The 23,961-nt window shown below is 43.4% G+C and overlaps 1 protein-coding gene across 1 annotated transcript; it reads left to right on the forward strand.

Moving 5' to 3' along the window:
* Nucleotides 1–3,884: 3,884 nt before the first annotated feature.
* Nucleotides 3,885–4,954, forward strand: LOC115256233 (chymotrypsin-2-like). Its single transcript, XM_029854491.2, has 3 exons — nt 3,885–4,017; nt 4,079–4,464; nt 4,527–4,954. The coding sequence occupies exons 1-3, from the start codon at nt 3,954–3,956 to the stop codon at nt 4,827–4,829; spliced, it is 753 nt and encodes a 250-aa protein (XP_029710351.1). The 5' UTR covers nt 3,885–3,953; the 3' UTR covers nt 4,830–4,954.
* Nucleotides 4,955–23,961: the final 19,007 nt, after the last annotated feature.

Consider the following 23,961-nt stretch of genomic DNA (forward strand, 5'->3'; position numbering starts at 1 on the left):
TACATATTTTATTCAACTAATTGTCTTCATAAACATTGTAGTTGATCAATGTTTGAATAATTGTAACCGCAACGTTTAATCATAAGGCATGCATGCTAATTATTTTGCTAGTCTGCCAGTAATTCACGGTGTTGTGTTGTAAGATTGGTACCGCCTCGAACTTTTTTTATTATTTGAACGTCCAAATAAGTGAACTTTGTTTTGTGTCGGGAGGAGAATGTGTAAAACTTGTGTTTATCTCCAGGCAGCTATAAGATATGGACATAAGGAAGATAAGCCCGGTTTGACCGGTGGCAACAAAGTGGATAGAGTAGATTGTCAATACCAAACAGAGGAGCCGCCCAGGAGCCGCCCAGGATCCACTTCAGCTGCTTTTTCTGGTGTTTTTGTTGCCGATTTTGCTGCCGTTGGAGCGTGTAATGTAAAAGGTAAGGGGCCGTTCATAAACCACGTCAGAATGTTTTTAAAAGTGTGAAGAGTGTGATATTTAGAGCTGCTGCAAGAAGTTTGTTTGGTCTTCAAGCTTGTAGCCGCGGTTGCTCTTTTTAGGCTCCTAATCAGCAATCGTGTTTACAAAAACGGGCAGGGCGAACAACGATAATTAAGTGACACAGTACCACTGCTAATCAACGTTGCTTGAATAAAAGTGTAACATTTGTATTAAAGAAACATGGTAATATCTTGTTGTTAAGCTATATCAGCGTAGTTGAATAAAATGATCAAGCAAAAGTTGTTAAACTTTAAATAGGCTACTTGTTCCATTGAAGATCGTATGTGGAATAACGGCATCTAATACGTTGGAAGCAGCTTGTATTCTATCATTATTAGAGCTCTATTAGACAGATGATGTGAATACTTAAGCAACTATTTTTAAACTTTTATACCATTGGTTATTCAATGAGCAGAAATATGTTTAACTAACGTGCAGTTTCCACTGCATGAAACATTTATTCGCCATTTTGTTCAACATAAACTCTTGTACAACTGTCGGCGCCTTTGTAGCACATTTAATCAACTGACATGCTTATTAATGATTTTGAATTGTTACTTGGGAATTTGGCTCAATTTTGGACTGAAGCCTTGTTTTAGCATGTGGATTGATAATTTGATGTGACACGGGTAGGTCAAAAAAAGTGAACAGGTCTATTGCGCGTGTTGCTTCAGCTTCTACTTCAGCTCTAGTAGATGGATTAGCTCTACAATGTTTTACCCGTGGTCTTCAGTATATTGGCAAGTATGCGGGTGCTCCCGATGATATTGAGAGATCGGCAGTTCCACGTACCGAGCTTCCAATTGCAAGTCCCTTTTCGTCACTGGGGCCATCGCCAATTGTATTGGTTCGTATTCTCATGATGATTATTCGCCGCTTGTTTTTTTCCGGCCGGCTCGTCGGGCCTAAAACTAACGCCCCGGTTTACCGTCCGATGGGGTCCAGTATCAAGTATGCCGGAAATAATCCCCGTGCCTGTCAGCAAACGGCCAAAGTTCCCATCGGGGTTAAGGTTCCCATCCTAAGGTTGTTTGTATCCCGGCCAGTTCTAACAAGTAGGTAAGGATTGGATTTGCATGGCAAGAGGCTGAAGAGCCTTGCAAGAGATCTGAATCGCGTTGACAGCCTTCCCCGTGCCACTTTTTATCAATCCAAGAACTACTTGACAGTTGCATGCAATTGAACGAAACGAGAAAATTTCAGGATTATAAATCGTCTTTTCATAACATTTGTTTTATTAAATGACGGCCTTTTTCATTTGATAACTGTTTAAAATACCCATTCTATACTTTCTCAACCATATAGGATAATGAATTCATTGTATAGAAACTGGACTGGAAACTCATATTTTACTAATCAATACATATTTTTTATCGACCAGAATCTCATCTAGTCCAAACTGATCCAACTATCTAGGCCATGATGATTCATTCTTTACGAGTCCAATAAAATTATCATAAGTTTTATTCAGCAACGGACCTCATACCAGTTTTAATAGATCAACCCGCTCGAAAACACACACGGAGACGGCTCAAGCTTCAAATGAACCTGGTCTTCGCTTTCAAGTGGAACAACCAGGGAGAAAAATACGACCAGCCAGTGATATTAGGTTTCGTTTTCCCATCAATATTGTGACATTTACGACTACCAAATTATGACAATTTCAAATCCTCATCCCGTACCGGCTCGAACGATCACCAACTGTATCCCGACGACAACCGGACAAACGGACAACGCCATCAAACTCGCAAGCCAAAGTGTCACCAGCTGTCCACCTTGCCTGAGCCGTGTGTAAAACTATAACACCGATCTACGTCGTCGTTCGTGAATAAACGGTAAATTATATTCATAAATTTAAATCGAAATCGTATCCGTGTGAAGATCGGAGCAGTTTGGTGAAGCGTCTGAATACTGTAGCTATGCCCCACACCACACTTGATGTTTGGTGATCACTGAACAACACCACAAAGACCCATCATCAACCGGCAGCTAGTTTCGTCATCGTCTTCGTATACACTGTTCTGGAATATAGGTATGCCGGAGAAGAGGTGTGAGATGAAATCGATCGATGATCACCTTTTATTCGACCTCATATCGCTCGAAAATCGATTATCGTCAATATTTCCATAAATTTCCATCACGCGCGTCTTCGTCAGGTCGAGTTCTTCTGCTCTCACTTTAGCGGGGAGTTGGAAGTGTGAAGAACGAATCCGCCCGTTTGAAGTAGAACTGACTAAGAAGTTGACGTCCTACGACATGGCGAGCAGTTGAATCAGTTGACGATTTAAAGAAGTTCCTAAAAAATGGGAATCTGATACCAAATAACTGGCAGCACTGCTTGTCCAGCCATGACGATGATATTTCAGGTGGCAGAAAACAAATAAGGGAACCCAAAATCTTTAGCACATATCCAGGGAGAAAAAAAGAATACTATAAATAACCGTCGGGATCATGCGATCAGAGAGAAATGTCACTTCAGAGTGGTTCAGGCAGGTGTAATTTAATCTTAAATAGTGGTAATTTAATAACGAAAATGAATCGTAAAACTCGTCGAGGAATTTTAAAATGTGATTTTGGTAACACTCGGCGAACGATATTGACCTACCCGCTGGTAAACAAACAGAGGATCTCCGGAGTTGCTCGGTAGTACCCTTCTCCGAATCGATTTATTAGTCACGCTTGCTTGTGATTTGACGCCAGTCACCGACAGATTTTCGTAGTAATTTGTATTAAATTATTCAGACTGGTTTAGTATAATTTCCAGTACGTTTCACATGCAAGTTAATTACCTGCTCTTGTGGAGGCTCTATCCAGGGCCAACCTCATCAAGCATAATTTATGCCACGCTTGTCCGCCTATTTACTATAGGTATGCGAAAGCCTGAATTTCGGTTTTCCGTTCGAGCGATTTCGTCCAGCAGGGTGGCATTATGAACAATTAGAAGGTGATTTTGGAGCAATTCGCTTATTTGACGTCAATTTTACAATTTAGTTCAGTAGTCCGGTGCAGCTTTGTTGTAGCCAATCTTGACTTATCTGAAGAGAGTTGGTTTGTGTTTCGTGGGGACATGTGCTGCAGCAAAAAAGCTTGTGCACTAGTGAAGGGACATCGTGTCCCTTGTTCCAAGACAGGCCGGGGTTGTCTTAGACTGTCAATCACCCAATTTGAGTTTGTTTATCAAATAACGGTTCAGTGCAACCATCTGGCGAGTGCAGGTGTGTGATTGATTTTTAAGTCCCGGTACAAAGCTAGGTACAATCATAAACCAAATTGGCCCTTTATCTCACCCGTTACCACATGGTTGGAACCACGCGTTGGTGATAAAAGGTTATCATTTTGAGCGCGTACGCTGATGAGTTGCAAAAAAGCTGTATCATATAAAAACAGTGAGCCCTTGACAGATTCGCTGTATTGAGCCAATAGCAGCTTTCGTTTGTGGTACTCAAGTTAACACAATTTTAGCATGATGAATAAATTACTTGTATTCTCCATTCTTTTTATCGGACTTTCTCACGCAGCACCAAATGGTAGGTTTAGTATCTACGATCAAAAAAAATCTCATAATTCAAATACTTTTCTGCATTACAGCAAGGGACACTGATCCGATGGATCCAGTTCTGAACGCCCCGTTCCAGGCATCGCTGCGTTCCCTGCCGGTGAAAGTCCATTTTTGCAGTGGATCGATTATTTCTCAGCGATGGGTCCTCACGGCAGCTCACTGCGTACAAGGCCGAACTACAACCAGTTTCACCATAGTTGTTGGAAGTTATACCATCGATCCGCAAGGCTCGGAATACGAGGTTGCCGAAATTCAGTTGTACCACAGTTTCGATCCAATTTTCTACGAACACGATTTGGCTCTAGTGAAAACGTCCGTCGATATGGAATTGAGCGAAAACGTACAGATCATCGAGTTACCGAGCGTAACTTCCCAGGCTGGCGAACTTGTTGTCCTCACGGGATGGCGATCGGATGTAAGGGTCTTCAGTATTTATTCGCCAAGACGATTCTTGATTATTGTTGTTGTTTATCCTAGATCGAAGACGTAACGCCCAACGACATGCAGATGGCCCGTAAGGTTACCATTGCGAACGACGAATGCCGGCAAATACACGCCGCTGGCGATTCTCACGTCCATATCTATAACACTAGCGTGTGTGCACGCCCGCGAATGACCGGGTGCTACTGTATCATCGATGCCGGAGCACCTCTGGCTTCGGAAGATAACGTACTGGTAGGAGTGTTTTCTCTATCGGCTGGCTGTGGACGCATGCTGCCCGCGGTATACACTAGGGTTCAAAGCTATCGTGCTTGGATTTTAATGGTCACGGAAGTTTAAGCTTGTATTTTGTTTTGAGTTTTTTTAAAGCAATGATACCCAATATGACCCAATACCACTTTTAATACGTAGAAGAATATATATTGATCGATCATTAATTATGATTAAATTCTTTTCCCATGTTACCTGCCCATCAATAAGAAATGTGCACATTTGAATGACGAGTCATCTTTTTTTGTTTGTCAAATAAGGTTTAGATGACTGAATTTGGAAGACTACTATAAGTAACTTAGATTTTGGTACGGCTCCCCTTCCTCTCGAAATTGTTCGTGGTTTGTGCACGGCAGTAAACGTTCAATGATTGAATCTATAACTTGCACGCTTACTCCTAGTTTATGATTTCAACTGCTGTCTTTCTCTTATTGACACATGCTTCTTATCTGTATTGTATACCTTGTTGTTATTATTCAGCCATTCCATAGAAAAACGATATAGTGCATCTCCGATTGTCGTGAAACTTGGTGGGCTTGTAGATCTTCGGAAATAATTAGACCCATATTTTTTTTATTTCGTCATTAGGGTGACCAATTTTCATATAGGATGTCCCAAAAAAATTAGGTTTTTCAAAACTAAAATTTTTCAAAAAATCGTGACTTTTGAACCTGTTGACCGATTTTGAACATTTTTTTTTGAAAGCTATTGAATTGTAGTTTTCAGGAAAAATACGTTAAAGGGTCAAAAAGTTAAGAGTACTATTGCTGACTTCACCCCAAATTGGACTGACACAATAGTGTGAACATACCTTCAAAGTGTGATTCCGGCGCAGGACCACGTCGGATCGAGTTAAAGTCTTTGGTGCACTTAATCCTTGTAAATCAATGAATATGTGCACCGAAGACGTCGAGACGATCCGATGTAACTTTGCACTTTTATCACACTTTTTAGGGGTACCAAAATTAGTGTGATAGTCCAATTTGGGGCAATATGCAAATATATTAGTCTTTTTACGTTTTCATGGTCTCGGGACCAAAGAGGTACCCTGGTTTTATATTTTTATCAGAAAATTCAGGAAATTTGGCGTAACATATAAAAAAAATCAGAGATGTATGTTATTTAGTTTTTGAGATATTATTTTTTGAAAATAAAAGGTCAAATTTTTCCATACAAGACACTTTTTTAAATTTGATTATATTTTGATTCCTTATAATATTAAGGATACCAAAACCACCAGGAATCACTTTAAAAAGCAACACTATGCATAGTTTTATGAGAATTTGCAATTTCAAGCAATTTTAGAGTAGCTAGTACTAAAATATATGACTCTCTATATTCAAAAAATCATATCTCAAAAACAAAACAACATACATTTCTGATTTTTTTAAATGTTACGCCGAATTTCCTGAATTTTCTGATAAAAATATAAAACCAGGGTACCTCTTTGGTCCCGAGACCATGAAAACGTGAAAAAACTAATATATTTGCATATTTTACAGTACTCTTTACATTTTAGCCCCTTTAACGTAGAGGCGCATGATCGGTTGGTGGCAGATCGACGAAAGAATGTGCAGGTTGAGGATCAAGGGCCGATTCTTCAACTTCAGCATGATAAACATGCACAGCCCACACTCCGGAAGCACTGATGATGACAAGGACGCATTTTAAACGTAGCTCGAACTCGAGTACGACCGCTGCCCAAGCCACGAAGTCAAGATCATCATGGGAGGTTCAAACGCTCAGGTAGACCAGAAATTCTGAATTCCTCAGAACGACGATTGTAAAGTACAGCGCCCACCAGTAGACGAACGAAAATGGCACCGCCTCCAAAAACATGGCCATACGTAGCACCTTTTTTCAACACAACCTCCCTTATCGTTACATCTGGGGATCACCACAGCAGACGACCACGTTCTGATTAACGGACGGCACTTCTCCGACATTATCGACGTCAGGTCAGGACCTATCGTGGCGCCAACATAGACCCCGACCACTATCTAGTGATGGTCAGCGACTAAAACAACTGGATGTCACCTCAGCGTACGCGCAGACTCTCGAGGCCTCGTTGCCAGACGAGGGCAAGCTCGATGCGACCCCTCTAAAGGACTGCTCGAGTACAGTGAAAGCAGCCATCAAAAATGCTGCCGAGAGCACCATCGGGTACATGGAACGGAATCGACAGAACCAATGGTTCGACAAAGAGTGCAGAACGAACTTGGAGGAGAAAACGTAGCGCGGGCGGTAATGCTGCAGCAAGAGACCCGACAGAACGTAGAACGTTACAAACAGAAGCGGAAACAGCAGACGCGCCTCTTTCGGGAGAAAAACCACCGCTTGGAAGAAGCGGAAAGGACGGAGGCCTCTTGACGGATGGACGTGAGGCGATTAAATGGTGGAGGCAGTACTAAGATCAGCACCTGAATGGCGTGGAGAACGTAGGCACAGGAGACCACGGCAACGGAGGAAACGACGATGCCAGTACCTACCAGTGTAGCGGAGGACGGAAATGGACCAAAACCCACGATGAGGGAAATTAAAAATGCCATCAGCTCAAAAACAACAAAGCAGCTGGTAAGGATGATATCGCAGCTAAACTCATCAAGATGGGCCCAGACAAGTTGGCCATATATCTGCACCGGCTGATAGTCAGGATCTGGGAAACCGAACAGCTACCGGAGGAGTGGAAGGAAGGGTTAATCTGTTCCACTCACAAAAAGGCCCCCCATTCGGAAGGCGAGAACTTCGGAGCGATCATTATTTTGAGTGTTGCCTACAAAGTGCTATCCCAGATCATCTTCCGTCGCATGTCACCTAAAACGAATAAGTTCGTGGGAAGTTAGCAGGCCGGCTACATTGACGGCCTGTCGACAACGGACCAGATCTTCACCGTACGGCAAATCCTACAGAAACGCCGTGAAAGCCAGGCCCCAACGCATCACCTGTTCATCGACTTCAAAGCCGCATACGACAGTATCGACCGCGCAGAGCTATGGAGAACCATGGACGAAACGGACTTTCCTGGGAAGCTAACTAGACTGATTAAAGCAACGCAACGATGGATGGTGTGCAAAACTGCGTAAGGGCTCCGGGTGAGCTATCCAGATCATTCGAATCTCTTCGGGGACTGCGACAAGGTGATAGACTGCCATGCCTAATCTGCAACATCGCTCTGGAAGGTGTGATGCGACGAGCCGGGCTCAACAGCCGGGAAACGACTTTCACAAAATCCAGCCAATTTGTGTGTTTTGCGGACGACATGGACATTATCGCCAGAACATTTGGAACGGTGGCACTGCTGTACACCCGCCTAAAACGCGAAGCAGCAAAGGTCGGACTGGTGGTGAATGCCTCAAAAACAAAGTACATGCTGATAGGCGGAACCGTACACGACCGGATCCGTCTGAGCAGTGATGTGTTGATAGATGGGGATACATTCGAGGTGGTGGAGTAATTCGTCTACCTCGGATCCTTTTTGACGGCTAACAACAACGTGAGTCGTGAAATTCGAAATCGCATCATCAGCGGAACTCGGGCCTACTACGGACTCCAGAAGAAGCTGAGGTCTAAAAAGATTCACTCACGCACCAAATGCACCATGCAAGCATGGGAAAACTCATTCGCTCACCCGAATGCCGGCGATGCAAAATAGCAAAAAGAACGCCAACAACCCAATGCTGAGTGAGAGCACGGCACACTAGGATCGAACGCAACAAGAACGGCTCGCCACCGACGCCACCGAAGCGAATCAAGCGAGAAACAAATAGAGTGCGAAATGAATCAGCTTGCATCGGTGTATACGACAAGAACGTTCGCTCTCTCAACTACCGAGTGGCATTCAGCTGATTGAATCAAAACGCACTCACTGATTCAATTCCCAGTACTGAATGCTTCCACTGAACGCCAAATGAACGTTCCAAAATGAATGCTCTCGCAACCCGACTCAGAACGCAAACATTCGTTCAATCTTGGTTCGTTCGCCTTCGGCACTCAGATTCGGTAGCGATTCATTCGGCCGTCGTTGCTTGCGTCGCTCGGTGCTCGGCGATTAGAAAGAATGGGCAATGAAAGTGGAAAGATTTTGCTTGGCTGGGGGAGAAGCACACTCGCATCAGATTGTGCGTGGATGTGAGTGAGTGATACGCAATAAATTAATATGATCGAGGAGGACCTGCAAGCACTCGGAGTTTTCCAGCGACGCGTGCTAAGGAAGATTTTCGGCGGTGTGCAAGCGAATGGTGTGTAGCGGAGAAGGATGAACCACGAGCTCGCTGCACTTCACGGCGAACCCAGCATCCAAAAAGTGGCCAAAGCCGGAAGGATACGATAGGCAGGGCATGTTGCAAGATTGCCGGATAACAACCCTGCAAAGTTGGTTTTTGCTACTGATCCGGTTGGCACAAAAACGCATGGAGCGCAGAAAGCACGATGGCCGGACCATGTGGAGCGTGACCTGACGAGCATTCTGCGTGACCGAGGATGTAGAGCGGCAGCTATAAACTGAGTATTTTGGAGGCATTTCAAGAAGCTTCAGAGGCGTTTTCCAAGGTTTTGAAGATACGTTACAAGGGCTTCGATGGAATATCAGGGAGTTGTGGACGATTTTCAGCGGGTTTCACAAGCATTACAGGGGGCTTCAGGGACGTTTTGAGGGTGCCGCAGGGTCTCAGGGACGTTTCCCTGTGGAATCCCTAGTAACCCCCAGTAACCCTACGAAACCCCTGAAAACGCCTATGTAACGTCTCTAAAACCCTCTGAAAATTCCTCTGAATAATCTGACAATTCCTCTGAAAATTCTTAAAATGCCTCCGAAACCTCCCTAAAACCTCTTTCGGCCCCATGTGCCGCACCTGAAACCCTCCGAAATCTTGTTTGAAAAAAAAAATAAAAAATATTATGTGGAAACTTATTTTTCACTTTTATTTCATTTATTTATTAGCATACTTGTAGATTAAGGGTTAACCCTAATTAGAACTCCACAATCGGTTTCTTGGTTGTCTGAACCACTTTAAGCACTAAATCAAATTAAGTAACATAAATACGAATTCAAATTCAAATTAAAACCTTATTAAACACAAACAATAAAAAACTTACGTACCATTGACCTTCTAATTATTTTCCATTCCTATTAACTACATTTATTTAGCCAGCTCATGCACTCACGATGAAATCTTGCTGCTGATTGAATATTCTTTATATTAGTTGGAAGCTGATTCCAAAACAAATTGCTCGTACAAAAAAAAAGTATTACCATAGTGGGAAGATATATGTTGCGGCAAAGTAAAGTGCTGAACACGAGTACTACGAGAGATCCGAGGACACTTCCTTATGCCATGGTTAATAACATCTGTGCACATAACACATAATGGTTTTGACGATATTAACATTTTTCGCGACTGTCGTACCTGACCACGCTAAATTTTCAACGTGTTTGTGCAAGATTTTTTTCCTCCTCTTGTCTTCAAACTGAAATAACTTTTTACTCGTTGCAAGAAAATCGATGAAATTTTCACCATTTAAAGAGGATTAGTGTATGATCAGAGTGCTGCAAAAGAATGATGATTATGTCCATTGAGAGCGCTACTAGAAAATGTGACATGATTCCGGATTCTAAGTGAACATATCTTTATAACATACTTTCAAAGATAATGGAAGGTCGTTAATAAATAGGGAAAACAATAATGGTCCTAAAACCGATCCCTGTGGCACTCCTGATAGTATACTGATCGGGCTTGAATGATTTCCTTCAACGTCCACAATTTGAAAACGGTTGTTTAAACTTTATGTGGCCGACAGGGTACCCGGGTACCCAGCGCCCATTAAAAAAGCACGGTGTAGAAAAAAGCAAAAAGTTTGTCGGACACATAACGGTTAAATAGGATTTGATTAATGATACAGAATCAGGATTGAAACTAAATTGGTTTGATAATTTGTTAGTGCCGGAAATTTGTATGCATGTAAACCGAGTTACTTGGCTACCTAAGCCATCCACAGGTCAGCAGATGACAATGATTGCCAGCTAAAAGTTGTGTGCTTAGCTGGTAGTACGGCCTGGACACTGCTATCCTTCGGGCTTCCGCATGATTGAAGAGGTACGTCCCGACAGTCTTTCCACCAAGAAGATGTGACTCAAACAGCGTCTGTTCTGGAATCCAGCGACTAAGTATGAAATTATTGCTCCTTCACCGGAAGCTATACTTAAGGTGGCAGCTCCACCACGGTGGATAAGGAAAGTTAGACCAACATCCTAGTGTTCCTTAAACCCAAAAATCTTTACAGAAACCGAAAATGAAAGATTGCGAGCTGCTTCAGCAGCAACGACCTTCACAACGACTTTCAGCGTGAAACAACGGAGAAGAATTGGAACTTGGTTGGAATGTATTAACCCTAGCTCAGCAGAGTGAACTGGCACAACTAGTCAATGAGGCATGCCGTATGAAGCTTGAGATCCTAGGACTGAGCGAAGTCCGTTGGCCGAACTTGGAGGAACACAGATTGGCGTTGGGTGAAATTCTGCCATACTCTACGAGGTGAACACGCTCCTCGCCACCGACCATGGAGTTGGTTTCCTGCTCAGCGCTCACGCCCACGCTGTGCTCATGAAGTGGGAACCTATTAATGAGAAGATGATTGTAGCCAAATTCAGAATCTTACCATAATCCAATGTTACGCGCCAACCTATGCTGCCGAAATGCAAGGTAGTAAAGGTACACAAAAAGGGTTGGCGGGGCATCATGTTACTGTGCATTATCCTCAAAGTTTTCTGTAAAGTGATCCTTAACCGGATACAGGAGAAGATTGACCCAACTCTTCGACGGCCTGCCGGACGATCCTGTGTGGAGCATATCGTCACGCTCCGTATCATCCTGGAGCAAATCAATAAAGCTCTACCTGGTGTTCATTGATTACCAAAAAGCTTTCGACTGACTCAATCACGATCAGGATTCCCCACATATCCTCAGGCGCAAGGATGTCCCTAAGAAAATCAATAAGGCCGATGAAGCATAGTACAGGCCATTTTCGTGCAGAATACTGCACAACGGGGTTTTGTCTGAACCCATCTGGGTCGTTGCTGGAGTGAGGCAAGGATGTATACTATGACCGCTACTGTTCCTCATCGTAATCAATGGAATTTTGGTAGGTGCGTTTGATCGTAAACCAAATAGTGGGTTGATATGGCATTGTCTTAGCTCAATGGTCAATACGATTTGGTTCTGAGGGGCAGTGTAAGCTCGATGATCTAGCCGATCGCTTCTCGGCGGCGGGATTTATCAGCAACGTCAACATAAATGAATCGTTCACGATTCAGGATTTATGGTAGTTGGCATGCAGTGGAGAATGTTGAAAATTTCCAATCAATTGGTAGCCAAATGGTGGTACCAAAATCGACATAGGTGCACGGATCAAGAAGCCTTTGCGACTTCAAGAAATGTGTTGAAAAAGTCAGATTAGTCGACGCACCAAAATCCAAATCTTCATCTCAAACGTGAAATCTGTGCTACTGCACGCCAGTGAATCCTGCTGCGTATCAGTGGATGTGTAGGATGTAAATCATTCATTTTAGCAGTCTGTTCTCTAACTAAGGTAATTTTAAAGAATTTGTCCAGAATACCATCAATTTGCATCATATTTTGCAGGTATGTTATTCGAACAAACAAAAGGCCTTTCTTTTCAAATTTCAACTATTTCACATGATGCATGCATGTATATTAACGCCGAAGGAGATAACCTCATCAGCTTCAATCTTTCGAAAACGTGAGTCACCCTGCACGTGCTTATTTGACTCGGCTCTGGTCGGCATCCCGGGTCGATGCTAAGTGACCGATTAGTGTTAAAATAAAACGGCACTCACCCACCGCAAGCCCTTAAGGACAGACTTGTTAGAATCCCAATATGGCCGCCAAAATGGCCGACTTTGGCACCTACTCACGATTTTGAGGGCACAAATCTCTTCGTAAACAAAAGCAGCGCACTTGAGCTTCTTATTTTAAGCTTATTACAAGTGAGCAAGAACAGAATAATAAAATGCATTGTTGTTTGAAGCTTGCTTCTTGAGATTTGTGCATCTGAAGTTTTGATGCACTGTAGAACCGGGATTATAAGACGTTTGTCCTTAAGATCTACCACCTACGGTTCGGCTGCAACACCTGTTCTGTGGGGTACAACCGTCGTCGTCGTCGGCCGTCCAAAAGCCACTCACCTGGTGGCTGCGGTGGTAGCGGGAAATTATTTATGAGTTTTATGATCGGAAAATGCTTTTCTCACTGGACAAACTGCAATAATGGAGATTGTCGAGAGCGCGAGCGCGCGCAGGCGAGTGACTGGAATGTGCACACGCTGCCGTAAATTGCGCACAATAGGGGAAACAGATAATCGAAACGGAACCATCGTTAGCAAGTTAGCGCACAAGTGGGTTCCATTCCGATCCAAGCCGAGCGTGTCAATGGAGGAACTATTCTTTTATCTGGGTCGCTGACTGCCTCCCCATAGGACATTATGCTGCACGGAACACCCACGGTGAGCTATGGTTATGGGGTGCATAAATTCGGCGAAGGCACTTCGTAGCGAACGATTACATCGTGATACATAAAGTCAATGTTTATGGTTCGGAGACTTCGTAATGGGATAGAAGATCAATTTCATCAAATCAACGCTTCTTTGGCAAGACAGTTAAATATCATGTCAGAAGTTTGCAATCACAAATTAATATACAGGGGGTGGCCAAAATGTTTGGGATAGGCAACTTTTTTTTCTCTCACATAAAAGTTCAACAAGCTATAACTTTTCATAGAGTGCTTCAAAAAATCTCAAATTTTGACTGTTTGTCAACCTATTATATGTGCATCGTTGGTACAAATTTGGGCTCGATTGCTTAATGTTTCGCCGTTAAGTTAGAACCGTTCGAGTAAAACACTATTATTTAGACAACTCATTTTTGAGCTGTCATATCTCGGAAACCAGTGAACCGAATTGAATGAAATTTTGAACGTAAACTAACACTATGTAAATGCTCCACAAACTATTACACCATAGGTACTTTTTAAACGTTGAAAAAAGTTAGCATGGATTGACACTTTTTGGATTTTGCTCGAAAAAATGTATTTATTTTACATCAATGTCAATAAATTTTAATATTGATATCCAAAGATTTTCCACTTCTGTTCTCAAGTTATCTTTAATCACATATATTAGAGCCTATTAAGATTGATGAAAGAACACATTTAGTCATTTTTGTGTGGTATTGTAAATTTGACTTATTTTCCTCTATATGGGTAAAAATTTCAACGCGGTGTAACTTAATTCGCCGTGAGAAAATATTACATTTTATAACGTCGTAATCAGTATCAATATATTGTTGATGAACGTTAAAAAATTCATTCAATTCGGTTCACTGGTTACCGAGATATGACAGTTCAAAAATTAGTTTTCTAAATAATAATGTTTTACCCGAAGGGTTCTTACTTCGCGAAAAATTATTCAATCGAGCCTAAATTTGTACCAAAGATGCACATATAATAGGTTGACAAACAGTCAAAATTTTAGATTATTTGATGCACTTTTTGAAAAGTTACAGCATGTTGAATTTTTTTGTTGGAGGAAAAAAGTAGCCTATCCCAAACATTTTGGCCATCCCCTGTATTTATTCCAGATTTTAACTTTTCAAATAATGTATTGTTCAAAATTCTAGAAATTCAAAATGTTGATGGCCAGACATGGATATTTTGTTAAATGTGATTAAAGTAAAGACGATCGCTCAGAAACTTGGCTAATATGGCTGCTTAACTTGGAAATATAGTTAAAGAATCAAGAATCTTTCATTCGCGTAGTTGTGTAGTAAAATTGGCTAGGAAGACATAAAATGGCACTAGAATTTTCAGTCTTGTGCGTCTGTGGTGATGCTGGGTTTCAATCTAACACTTGCTTGCATATTTCGTTCCCGGTCTGCATAGAGGCCGGGCGCACCGCCTATAATTTTGCTCCCGAATTTCTGTCACTTTCGGCATTTTATGACAATTAGGATGGAGCTCCACATTGGAGGTGAGTTGTGTCGTGACTGCGGAAAACAACAAGCCAAATCTCAAACAGATGATGCGCAAAACACATCCATCTGATCCAAGATCAGCCAACAGAATGCCCTTGCCTTTCAAGACAAAAGAAAGCAGAACCTCCAACTTCAAGTGCTCTTGTTCGAACACACCAACACATCTCCACTCTTACATAGCTACGCATGATAACTATCACGCGCACCATTCTCAAGCGCAACGTTATGCACACATTCATGAGGGCTCCTATGCTGATGATCATTGTCATCATCGCTTGCTCGAAAATAGAGAACTCTCAAAATATACACACTACAAATCTACAAATACACACTCTAAAATTAATTTAATTTAATTCCCCATCATATCTACTACAAGTTGCGATGGGGATCTCGGTGGCGTTGCATTGTGCGGCGGAAAAAGTGAAAACTGACACGTGTTTGGGGCAGGTGCATATTGTCCTTCCTCGTGCATTGAAAAAATGGATGCACACTTGGAAGTCAACGGTATTGCAGAAAATTAATGGAGTCAAGGAGTGGTTGTGGTGATTCGACGACATGAAGCTGGGTGAGATCATTCCGATTTTTTTTCTTTACATCCTAGAAGGAGTTGGGGTAATTTCGCTAATGCATTATCAAGGGGACTCCTGGAGTCTGGGAATTTTCGCAAATTAATCTTATAGCTCTAGTGCTGACCTAATATTGAAGCGATAAAAATGTTAGAAGAAAGTAATTGCAGCTCACAATAATCATTGAGGGCACGGTAAAGGCTGGGTATGCTGCGCAATTCAGATTCCATTGTGATGCACTAGCCTCTGCCCAGCAACTCCTATCACAACCTCTTCGTAGTACCAGCCGGAAACTATGAGCAACCTTAGGGAAGATCGGGTAACCAAACCCTGGTGGGAACTTTGGTCGTAGGCTGACAGGGAGGGGGGGGGGTGTGTATTTGCTTCAGCAAACCTGAGCGTCTGTTCTCCAGGAGGACCAGCTCACGACAGCGTCTGATCCCCATGTTAGGGGCGGCTGATCAACGTCCGATTGCCAGGGAAGGACTCTACATAAGCTCAACTGTGCACTATGGTCCTTCGGAAAGTAGAGAGTTGGTATCAGGCCCTACGAGCCAGCCGTAAAAAAAACATTGAAACGGAAAATCAGCAACTGAATAATACGAACCGAGACCAACGGCAACGACCCCAGCGAACAAAAAGGACTTGCGATTGGAAACTCGGTACGTGGAACTGCCGATTTCTCAACTTCATTGAGAGCACCCGCATATTCCCCGATCTAATGAAAGACCGCGGGTTCGGCATCGTAGCGCTACAGGAGGTGTGTTGGACAGGATCCATGGTGCGAACGTTTAGAGGTAATCATACCATCTACTAGAGCTGCGGCAACACACGCGAGCTGGGAACAGCTTTCATCGTGATGGGTGATATGCAGAGGTGCGTGATCGGTGGGTGGCCGATCGACGAAAGAATGTGCATGTTGAGAATCAAGGGCCGATGCTTCAACATCAGCATAATAAACGTGCACAGCCCCCGCTCCGGAAGCACTGACATATTACGCGCAGCTCAAACGCAAGTACGATCGCTGCCCAAGCCACGACGTCAAGATCATCATAGGAGATTTAAACGCTCAAGTAGGCCAGGAGGAGGAATTCAGACCAACGATTAGAAAGTTCAACGTCCACCAGCAGATGAACGAAAACGGCCTATGACTCATTGATTTCGCCTGATCCAAAAATATGACCATACGTAGCACCTTTTTCCAACACAGCCTCCCTTATCGTTACCTGGAGATCACCACAGCAGACGGAATCTCGAATCGACCACGTTCTGATTGACGGACGGCATTTCTCCGGGTCTCCAGTTAGCCTAGTGGTTAAGGCTATGGATCGCCAATCCGGAGACGGCGGGTTCGATTCCCGTTCCAGTCGGGGAAATTTTCTCGACTCCCTGGGCATAGTGTGTCATTGTGCTTGCCTCACAATGTACAAATTCATGCAATGGCAGGCAAAGAAAGCCCTTCAATTAATAACTGTGGAAGTGCTCAAAGAACATTAAGTTAAAGCGAGGCAGGCCAAGTCCCAGTGGGGACGTAGTGCCATAAGGAAGAAGAAGAAGATCTCTACGACATTATCGAAGTCAGGATCTATCGCGGCGCCAACATCGTATCCTACCGCTATCTGGTGGTGGTCAAACTGCGCCCAAAACTCTCAGTCATCAACAATGTACGGTACCGGCGAACACCACGGTACAATCTAGAACAACTGAAACAACCGGATGTCGCCTCAGCATACGTGCAGAATCTCGAGGCCACGTTGCCAGACGAGAGCGAGCTCGATGAGGCCCCTCTAGAGGACTGCTGGAGTACAGTGAAAGCAGCCATTAATGACGCAGCCGAGAGCACCATCGGGAACGTGGAACAGAATCGACGAAGAGTGCAGAACGGTTTTGGAGAAGACCTTAACGAGGGCGGTAATGCTGCAGCAAGGGACACGACAGAACGTGGAACGTTACAAACGGAAGCGGAAACAGCAGCCCCGCGTCTTTCGGGAGAAAAAGCGCCGCGTGGGAGAAACGGAGTGCGAAGAAATGGAACTGCGGTGCCGTTCCCATGAAACACGGAAGTTCTATCAGAAGCTCAATGAATCCCGCTACGGCTTCGTGCCGCGAGCCGAAATATGCAGGGATAAAGACGGAGGCCTCTTGACGGACAGACGTGAGGAGATCGAAAGGTGGAAGCAGCACTTTGATCAAAACCTGAATGGCGTGGAGGCACGGGAGACTACGGCAACGGAAGAAACGACGAAGCCAGTGCAACAAAAGAAGGAAATGAACCAACTCCCACGCTGAGGGAAGTTAAGGATGCCATTCACCAGCTCAAAACCTACAAAGCAGCTGGTAAGGATGGTATCGCAGCTGAACTCATCAAGATAGGCCCAGAAAAGTTGGCTGATAGACAGCATCTGGGAAACCGATCAGCTACCGGAGGAGTGGAAAGAAGCGGTAATCTGCCCCATTCACAAGAAAAGCGACTATTTGGAATGTGAGAACTTCAGGGCGATCACTATTTTGAATGCTGCCTACAAAGTGCTATCCCAGATCATCTTCCGTCGTCTGTCACCTAAAACGAATGAGTTCGTGGGAAGTTATCAAGCCGGCTTCATTGACGGCCGGTCGACAACGGACCAGGTCTCAACCGTACGGCAAATCCTCCAGAAATGCTGTGAATACCAGGTCCCAACACATCACCTGTTCATTGGCTTCAAGGCGGCATACGACAGTATCGACCACGCAGAGCTATGGCGAATCATGGACGAAAACGGCATTCCTGGGAAGCTGACTAGACTGATTAAAGCAACGACGGACGGTGTACAAAACTGCGTAAGGGTTTCGGGTGAACTATCCAGTTCATTCGAATCTCGCCGAGGACTGCGACAAGGTGATGGACTCTCATGCCTACTCTTGAACATCGCTCTGGAAGGTGTGATGCGACGAGCCGGGCTCAACAGCCGGGGAACGATTTTCACAAAATCCAGACAATTTGTGTGCTTTGCGGACGACATGGACATTATTGCCAGAACATTTGGAACGGTGGCAGAGCTGTACACCCGCCTGAAACGCGAAGCAGCAAAGATCGGACTGGTGGTGAATGCCTCAAAAAGTACATGCTGGAAGCTGGAACCGAACACGACCGGATCCGTCTGGGTAGTTATGTTACGATAGACGGGGATACTTTCGAGGTGGTGGAGGAATTCGTCTACCTCGGATCTTTACTGACGGCTGACAACAATGTGAGCCGTGAAATTCGGAGGCGCATCATAAGTGGAAGTCGGGCCTACTACAGGTTCCAGAAGAAACTGCGGTCGCAAAAGATTCACCCACGCACCAAATGCACCATGTACAAAACGCTAATAAGACCGGTGGACCTCTACGGACACGAGGCATGGACCATGCTCGAGGAGGACCTGCAAGCACTCGGAGTTTTCGAGCGACGCGTTCTAAGGACGATCTTCGGCGGTGTGCAGGAGAACGGTGTGTGGCGGAGAAGGATGAATCACGAGCTCGCTGCACTTTACGGCGAACCCAGCATCCAGAAGGTGGCCAAAGCTGGAAGGATACGGCGGGCAAGGCATGTTGCAAGAATGCCGGACAACAACCCTGCAAAGCTGGTGTTTGCTACTGATCCGGTTAGCACATGAAGGCGTGGAGCGCAGAGAGCACGATGGGCGGACCAGGTGGAGCGTAACTTGGCGAGAATTGGGTGCGACCGAGGATGGAGAGCGGCAGCCACAAACCGAGTATTGTGGCGTACTATTGTTGATTATGTCTTGTCTTAAATGTGATGTTGAACACATTCTTCTCTTCTTCTTGGCGTAACGTCCTCACTGGGACAAAGCCTGCTTCTCAGCTTAGTGTTCTATGAGCACTTCCACAGTTTTTAACTGAGAGCTTCCTCTGCCAATGACCATTTTGCATGTGTATATCGTGTGGCAGGCACGAAGATACTCTATGCCCAAGGAAGTCAAGGAAATTTCCTTTACGAAAAGATCCTGGACCGACCGGGAGTCGAACCCGACACCCTCAGCATGGTCATGCTGAATACCCGTGCGTTTACCGCCTCGGCTATATGGGCCCTTATTGTTGAACACATAAATGTATCTAATAATCATTGAGAAGATTACAAATATTTGGCTAAATTACCTCAACGGCCGTTAATCGCAGGTAACACATGGGACTACTCTTAGTAAAATACATAATTCGTAAATATTTAGCTATCTAAGCTTGAACGTTTATTCTCCGCTTACTCTAAGTTCAATACTGTGAGGAGCGAGCGACTATTTTCGTAAGTCCGTCGGTTTTATCGGTAGGGAGATGAAGACATGAAAGTTGAATATGGAACCAGAAGCGCGCGACTATTTTTGTGGTTCGGTCGGTTTTCTCGGTAGGGAGATGGGGACGCGAAAGTTGAATGCGGAATAATACAAATACAAATAAAGTTGCTTTAAAACCTTACATTTGTCCTACTCATGCAACTGAATCGTATCTAATATCCATGCATTGCACCTCTGAAGGTCTGGTCGTACGATGCTCATTAATACCCCTCTCCGCAGGACATGTTGAATATTCTGGTGTTGCGTAATGCAGAGTTTTGCATAATTGCTTTATAAAAAAAAACTTTTCAAAACATCAAAAGCCCTACAAAAAGTATACACAGCTAATCGCGATCGGTAATTTTTACCGAAATCTCAACCGCTGAGCGTTCGGTAATGGATTTTACACGAAATTCTGTAAAAAACTAACAAATTTCGGTAAAATGTTATCGTTTATCTGCCAAACTCTAACGAACTTCGGTAAAAGTTGATAGCTTTATCGATTTTTTCCTGTAAAACAAACTTAACGGTTGAGATTTCGGTAAAACATTACCGAAGTCGGTGATTTTTTCTAGCTGTGTACCTGAAACGGGCATGCTCTCAGTAATCTCTAATTAACACTTCAAATCATACTATGTATCGGAAATATATCTTGCATCTGACATGTTGCACTATGTTGGATTGCTTCTCCACATGCAAATATGACAAATCGCAAGCGTATAATTCGCACTATTCACAAGAATAACGAGAAATTCTTCGGTCTCATACCTCGCTGGTGCGCCAGGCATGCACCGAAAAGAAAACTCACACGCTCATTTATGAGTTCTCCATCCTATTATGCTTTCCCGGGCTTAGCATGTGCATGTTATTCATGGAAGATTTCATGCTAAATTCGCGCGCACCAGTTTCCTAGCGTCCAGCTCTCTAGCCCAGAAGAGCTCAGACACTTTGAGGTGCAGCCCGAGCCATATGCTGCACCGTCGTCGAATCGTCTTCCCAGTTGCGCGGGCATGTGAATTCCCATTACACTATCTTCACTTATAAATTATATTTATTGTGTTTGTATTGAAAGATGACATCAGAATATTATATGGTAGATTAATTTGTCATAATATATTATTTCTATAAGTTATTAATTTTATTCCTTTATCTACGGTCCATTCTTCTCGATGACCTCTCTCTCAGGATAGCTAACTGCTGCAGCATAGCTTGGCGCACTTCTATGTTGCACTTATTCTGAAGTGGTGCACTTTCTCGCGCCGCGAACCCAGTCTGAGTACGACGTGTGACCCACCAGTGTGCAATGAATGCAGATCCACCATTTATACGTAGCATAGGTACCTGTCCGCTGACTTAGGGTTGTCCCATTTGGTTTTGATACATGGATAGTTCCTCCCAAGTGGAACCACCCTTCGCGGGAAATGAAATATTTGTATAAGATTACGATACAATTTTGCAGTTGTTGGATCCACTTGCCCAGCTAGTTCCAGGTTTTGTTCTTGCACGTTCTCGAGCTCGGTAAATGTAGCGAATAAGTTCAACCGGCGATGGTTTGTTGGCTGCGCGCACCGAGTCTTTACAACGCAGATTTGCAGTGTGGAGGGCAAACCCGAGAGCATTTATTATCGGAGAGAAAAGCCTTTCAACGCGCATTTGTAGCGATGACGATGACGACAACGACGACGATGGTGACGAAGAGGGCAGAAAAGTGAGTATAAAATGCACAATTTTCATATTAAATTGATGGGATAATTTTATCTTGTACTAATTGGATTTTTATTTTATCGTTGTTATTGTGTAGCGACTGTTTGTACCGTATCCGCTCGTGCACGGAGGATAAATGTTAAGGTTTTGATTTATTGAAGTGGAATGGAGTTTTGTTGGTGACTCTGGCTTATGATTCTGATTCTTGAATTAGAACTGATTTGAATGGAACATATTCAGGGCCCATAGAGCCACAGCTGTAAAGGCGTGTGGGTATTCAGATTGACCATGCTGAAGATGACGGGTTCAACTCTTGGTCGGTCTAGAATCTTTTTGTAATGAAAATTTCCTAGATTTTCTTGGGTATTGAGTACACCGCTATTGAATTGGTTAGAACACAGAATATACTCCTTGTCGCAAATTCCCAACTGGGCAGTGGCATCGCGTCAGCACTGATATGATAGCCAACACCTGTCATCGCGCTTGTTTGTTATCACCCGTGGTAGGGGGTAGCCAAGGCAAACTACTAGGAAGCAAAGCTACTACGTTCAGTACAATTTCGCGCCACAACGTGATTGCCTCCAAAAAGCTAGTTTTTAGGTCACATTTGACTTTTACGAATATTAGTAATTTTTGCTCAACTCCTACAGCATTGGTGTCAAAGAAGCAAATAACCAAAAAACATTGGAGAATATGATGCCGTTTTGAAAAATCCAACTTATTAAGTATATTAGGGTGTTCCAGAACGAAATCTATCAAAAAATCAACTTTTTAAGGTTTTTCTGATTACAAATGTGATAATTACACATGTTTCCTTCAATTTTATTGGTACACGTTGTTCGGAGAAGTTGTAGCAGACAAGTATAGCTTTCAATTTCTGCCGAAAGAATTAAGTTTTGACATGCTTTAGAGTAGTTATGATTTTTTGAAGTTCAAAAATAGTCGAAAAACACAAAATTGATTTGATGCACCTCTTAATTTCAACGGATTTGGCTGAAATTTTGACCAGTTACTTCTTTTAGGATGCCAATCAAAATATGGGCGTGGACTTGAGAATCAGAGAACATTTTTGAAAAGCTGGACAGGCCTAATATATAGGTTTAGGTCTATGAGCACTTTCAAAGTTATTACCTGAGAGCTTCGACTGTCAATGACCATTTTGCATTTGTATATCGGGCACCAGACAAGGAAGAGATACTCGATGCATTCTCAAGGAAGTTGGATATTTCCATTACGAAAAGTTCTTGGACCGAGCGATAATGAAAAGCCCGTATAGCCGTTCGTTTACCTCTTCGGGTGTGCGTTCCGACTGAAAGACTCGTATGGTATCGTTAATGTTAAACTTTTCGGAATACATATATTTATGATTAAATGCATAGTGAAGCAAATAACGAACGACATAGTTGCCTGTATTTTGATTTTTACTTACTTGATATTTGATGGACTACAACTCATAGAGGCGAATCTACGCCGAATAAAGCAGTCACCTTCACTGATCTCGGTCTAGGGCCAATGGCTCCCAGCCACCCTGAACGTTTAGAGTCCTTAGATTATCCTCAACTGCAAAAAAAAAACAACGTGTGAGCGACCTACAACGAAACCGACGGCTTCTTCCTAGTTCTCTGCTGAATATAGAATTAACTATTCGTTCCTCCGGCATGCGTGCTGCCCACGACAGTTCGCCCACCACAGTTCACCATGTTTTATTTATTCGCTTCACTAGGCGCAGTATCATAACGTCCGAGGTCATAAAGTCCCAGGACTTTATGGCGCATTTTTCCGGGGCAACGTCCGAACTTGCAGATACGCCACGAAGTCCAAGAAAAGAAGGCACATAGGATATTATGACGCATCTAAACTTTTGAACGCTATTTCGCAAAAAAACGCGACTTCATGTCCGGGACTGTATGGCCTCGGACGTTGGCGCTTCACTATATCCATCTCTCTACAGTCAGGTTTTTTTTTACGCGGGGGGACGTACCGTGTAAAAAAAACTCAGTTCAAATTTCGAAAAACCGCGTAAAAAAGTCTCACCATTTCTCGACGAATCATGCAAAAATAAGACGATGATTTTTTTTTTGTATGGAGTTTAAAGACCTGACTGTACATATATACTTATTGCAATTCGTAGTTCATGCGGCGCCTACATATGCCGTCCTTAAGTTTATCACCAAGTATTGTTCGCATCACTTTACGTTTCCGAAGACTCCGAAGGAAGTTGAGAACTTCTCTCAACGTTCACGTTCATAGTCATATAAAGCGGCTGGAAGATGCTGCGTCATCAGGCCGAATGATCGTCTGGACGAACGAAACGGAACAGTTTTTAAAATCTGTGAGACATTCCAGTAAATAGATACCACTTTTACAATACTAGTATTGTTTATTTTTTTATCGATCTTAACGAGATTTTTAGCCCGGTTTACGCTCCCAAAGTCTACGCTCCATACAAATTTCCAAATTTTTGTGTGGACCAAAGTCTACTAGTGAGAAGGGGAATTCATACGAGCTTGTTTATGATTTCATAATGTAGCTTTAAGGATACCGGCCACAGAATCTGTTCCGTTTCCACGCGATTCATA

The sequence above is a fragment of the Aedes albopictus genome, chromosome 3 (assembly GCF_035046485.1).
Source record: "Aedes albopictus strain Foshan chromosome 3, AalbF5, whole genome shotgun sequence".
Lineage (NCBI taxonomy): Eukaryota > Metazoa > Arthropoda > Insecta > Diptera > Culicidae > Aedes > Aedes albopictus.

Excerpts from the sequence above, each read along its gene's own strand:
- LOC115256233 (XM_029854491.2), top strand. The coding sequence starts at position 3,954 with ATGATGAATAAATTACTTGTATTCTCCATTCTTTTTATCGGACTTTCT. Across the intron at positions 4,018-4,078 it reads TTCTCACGCAGCACCAAATG|CAAGGGACACTGATCCGATG; the intron begins GTAGGTTTAGTA and ends TCTGCATTACAG. Across the intron at positions 4,465-4,526 it reads TCACGGGATGGCGATCGGAT|ATCGAAGACGTAACGCCCAA; the intron begins GTAAGGGTCTTC and ends TGTTTATCCTAG.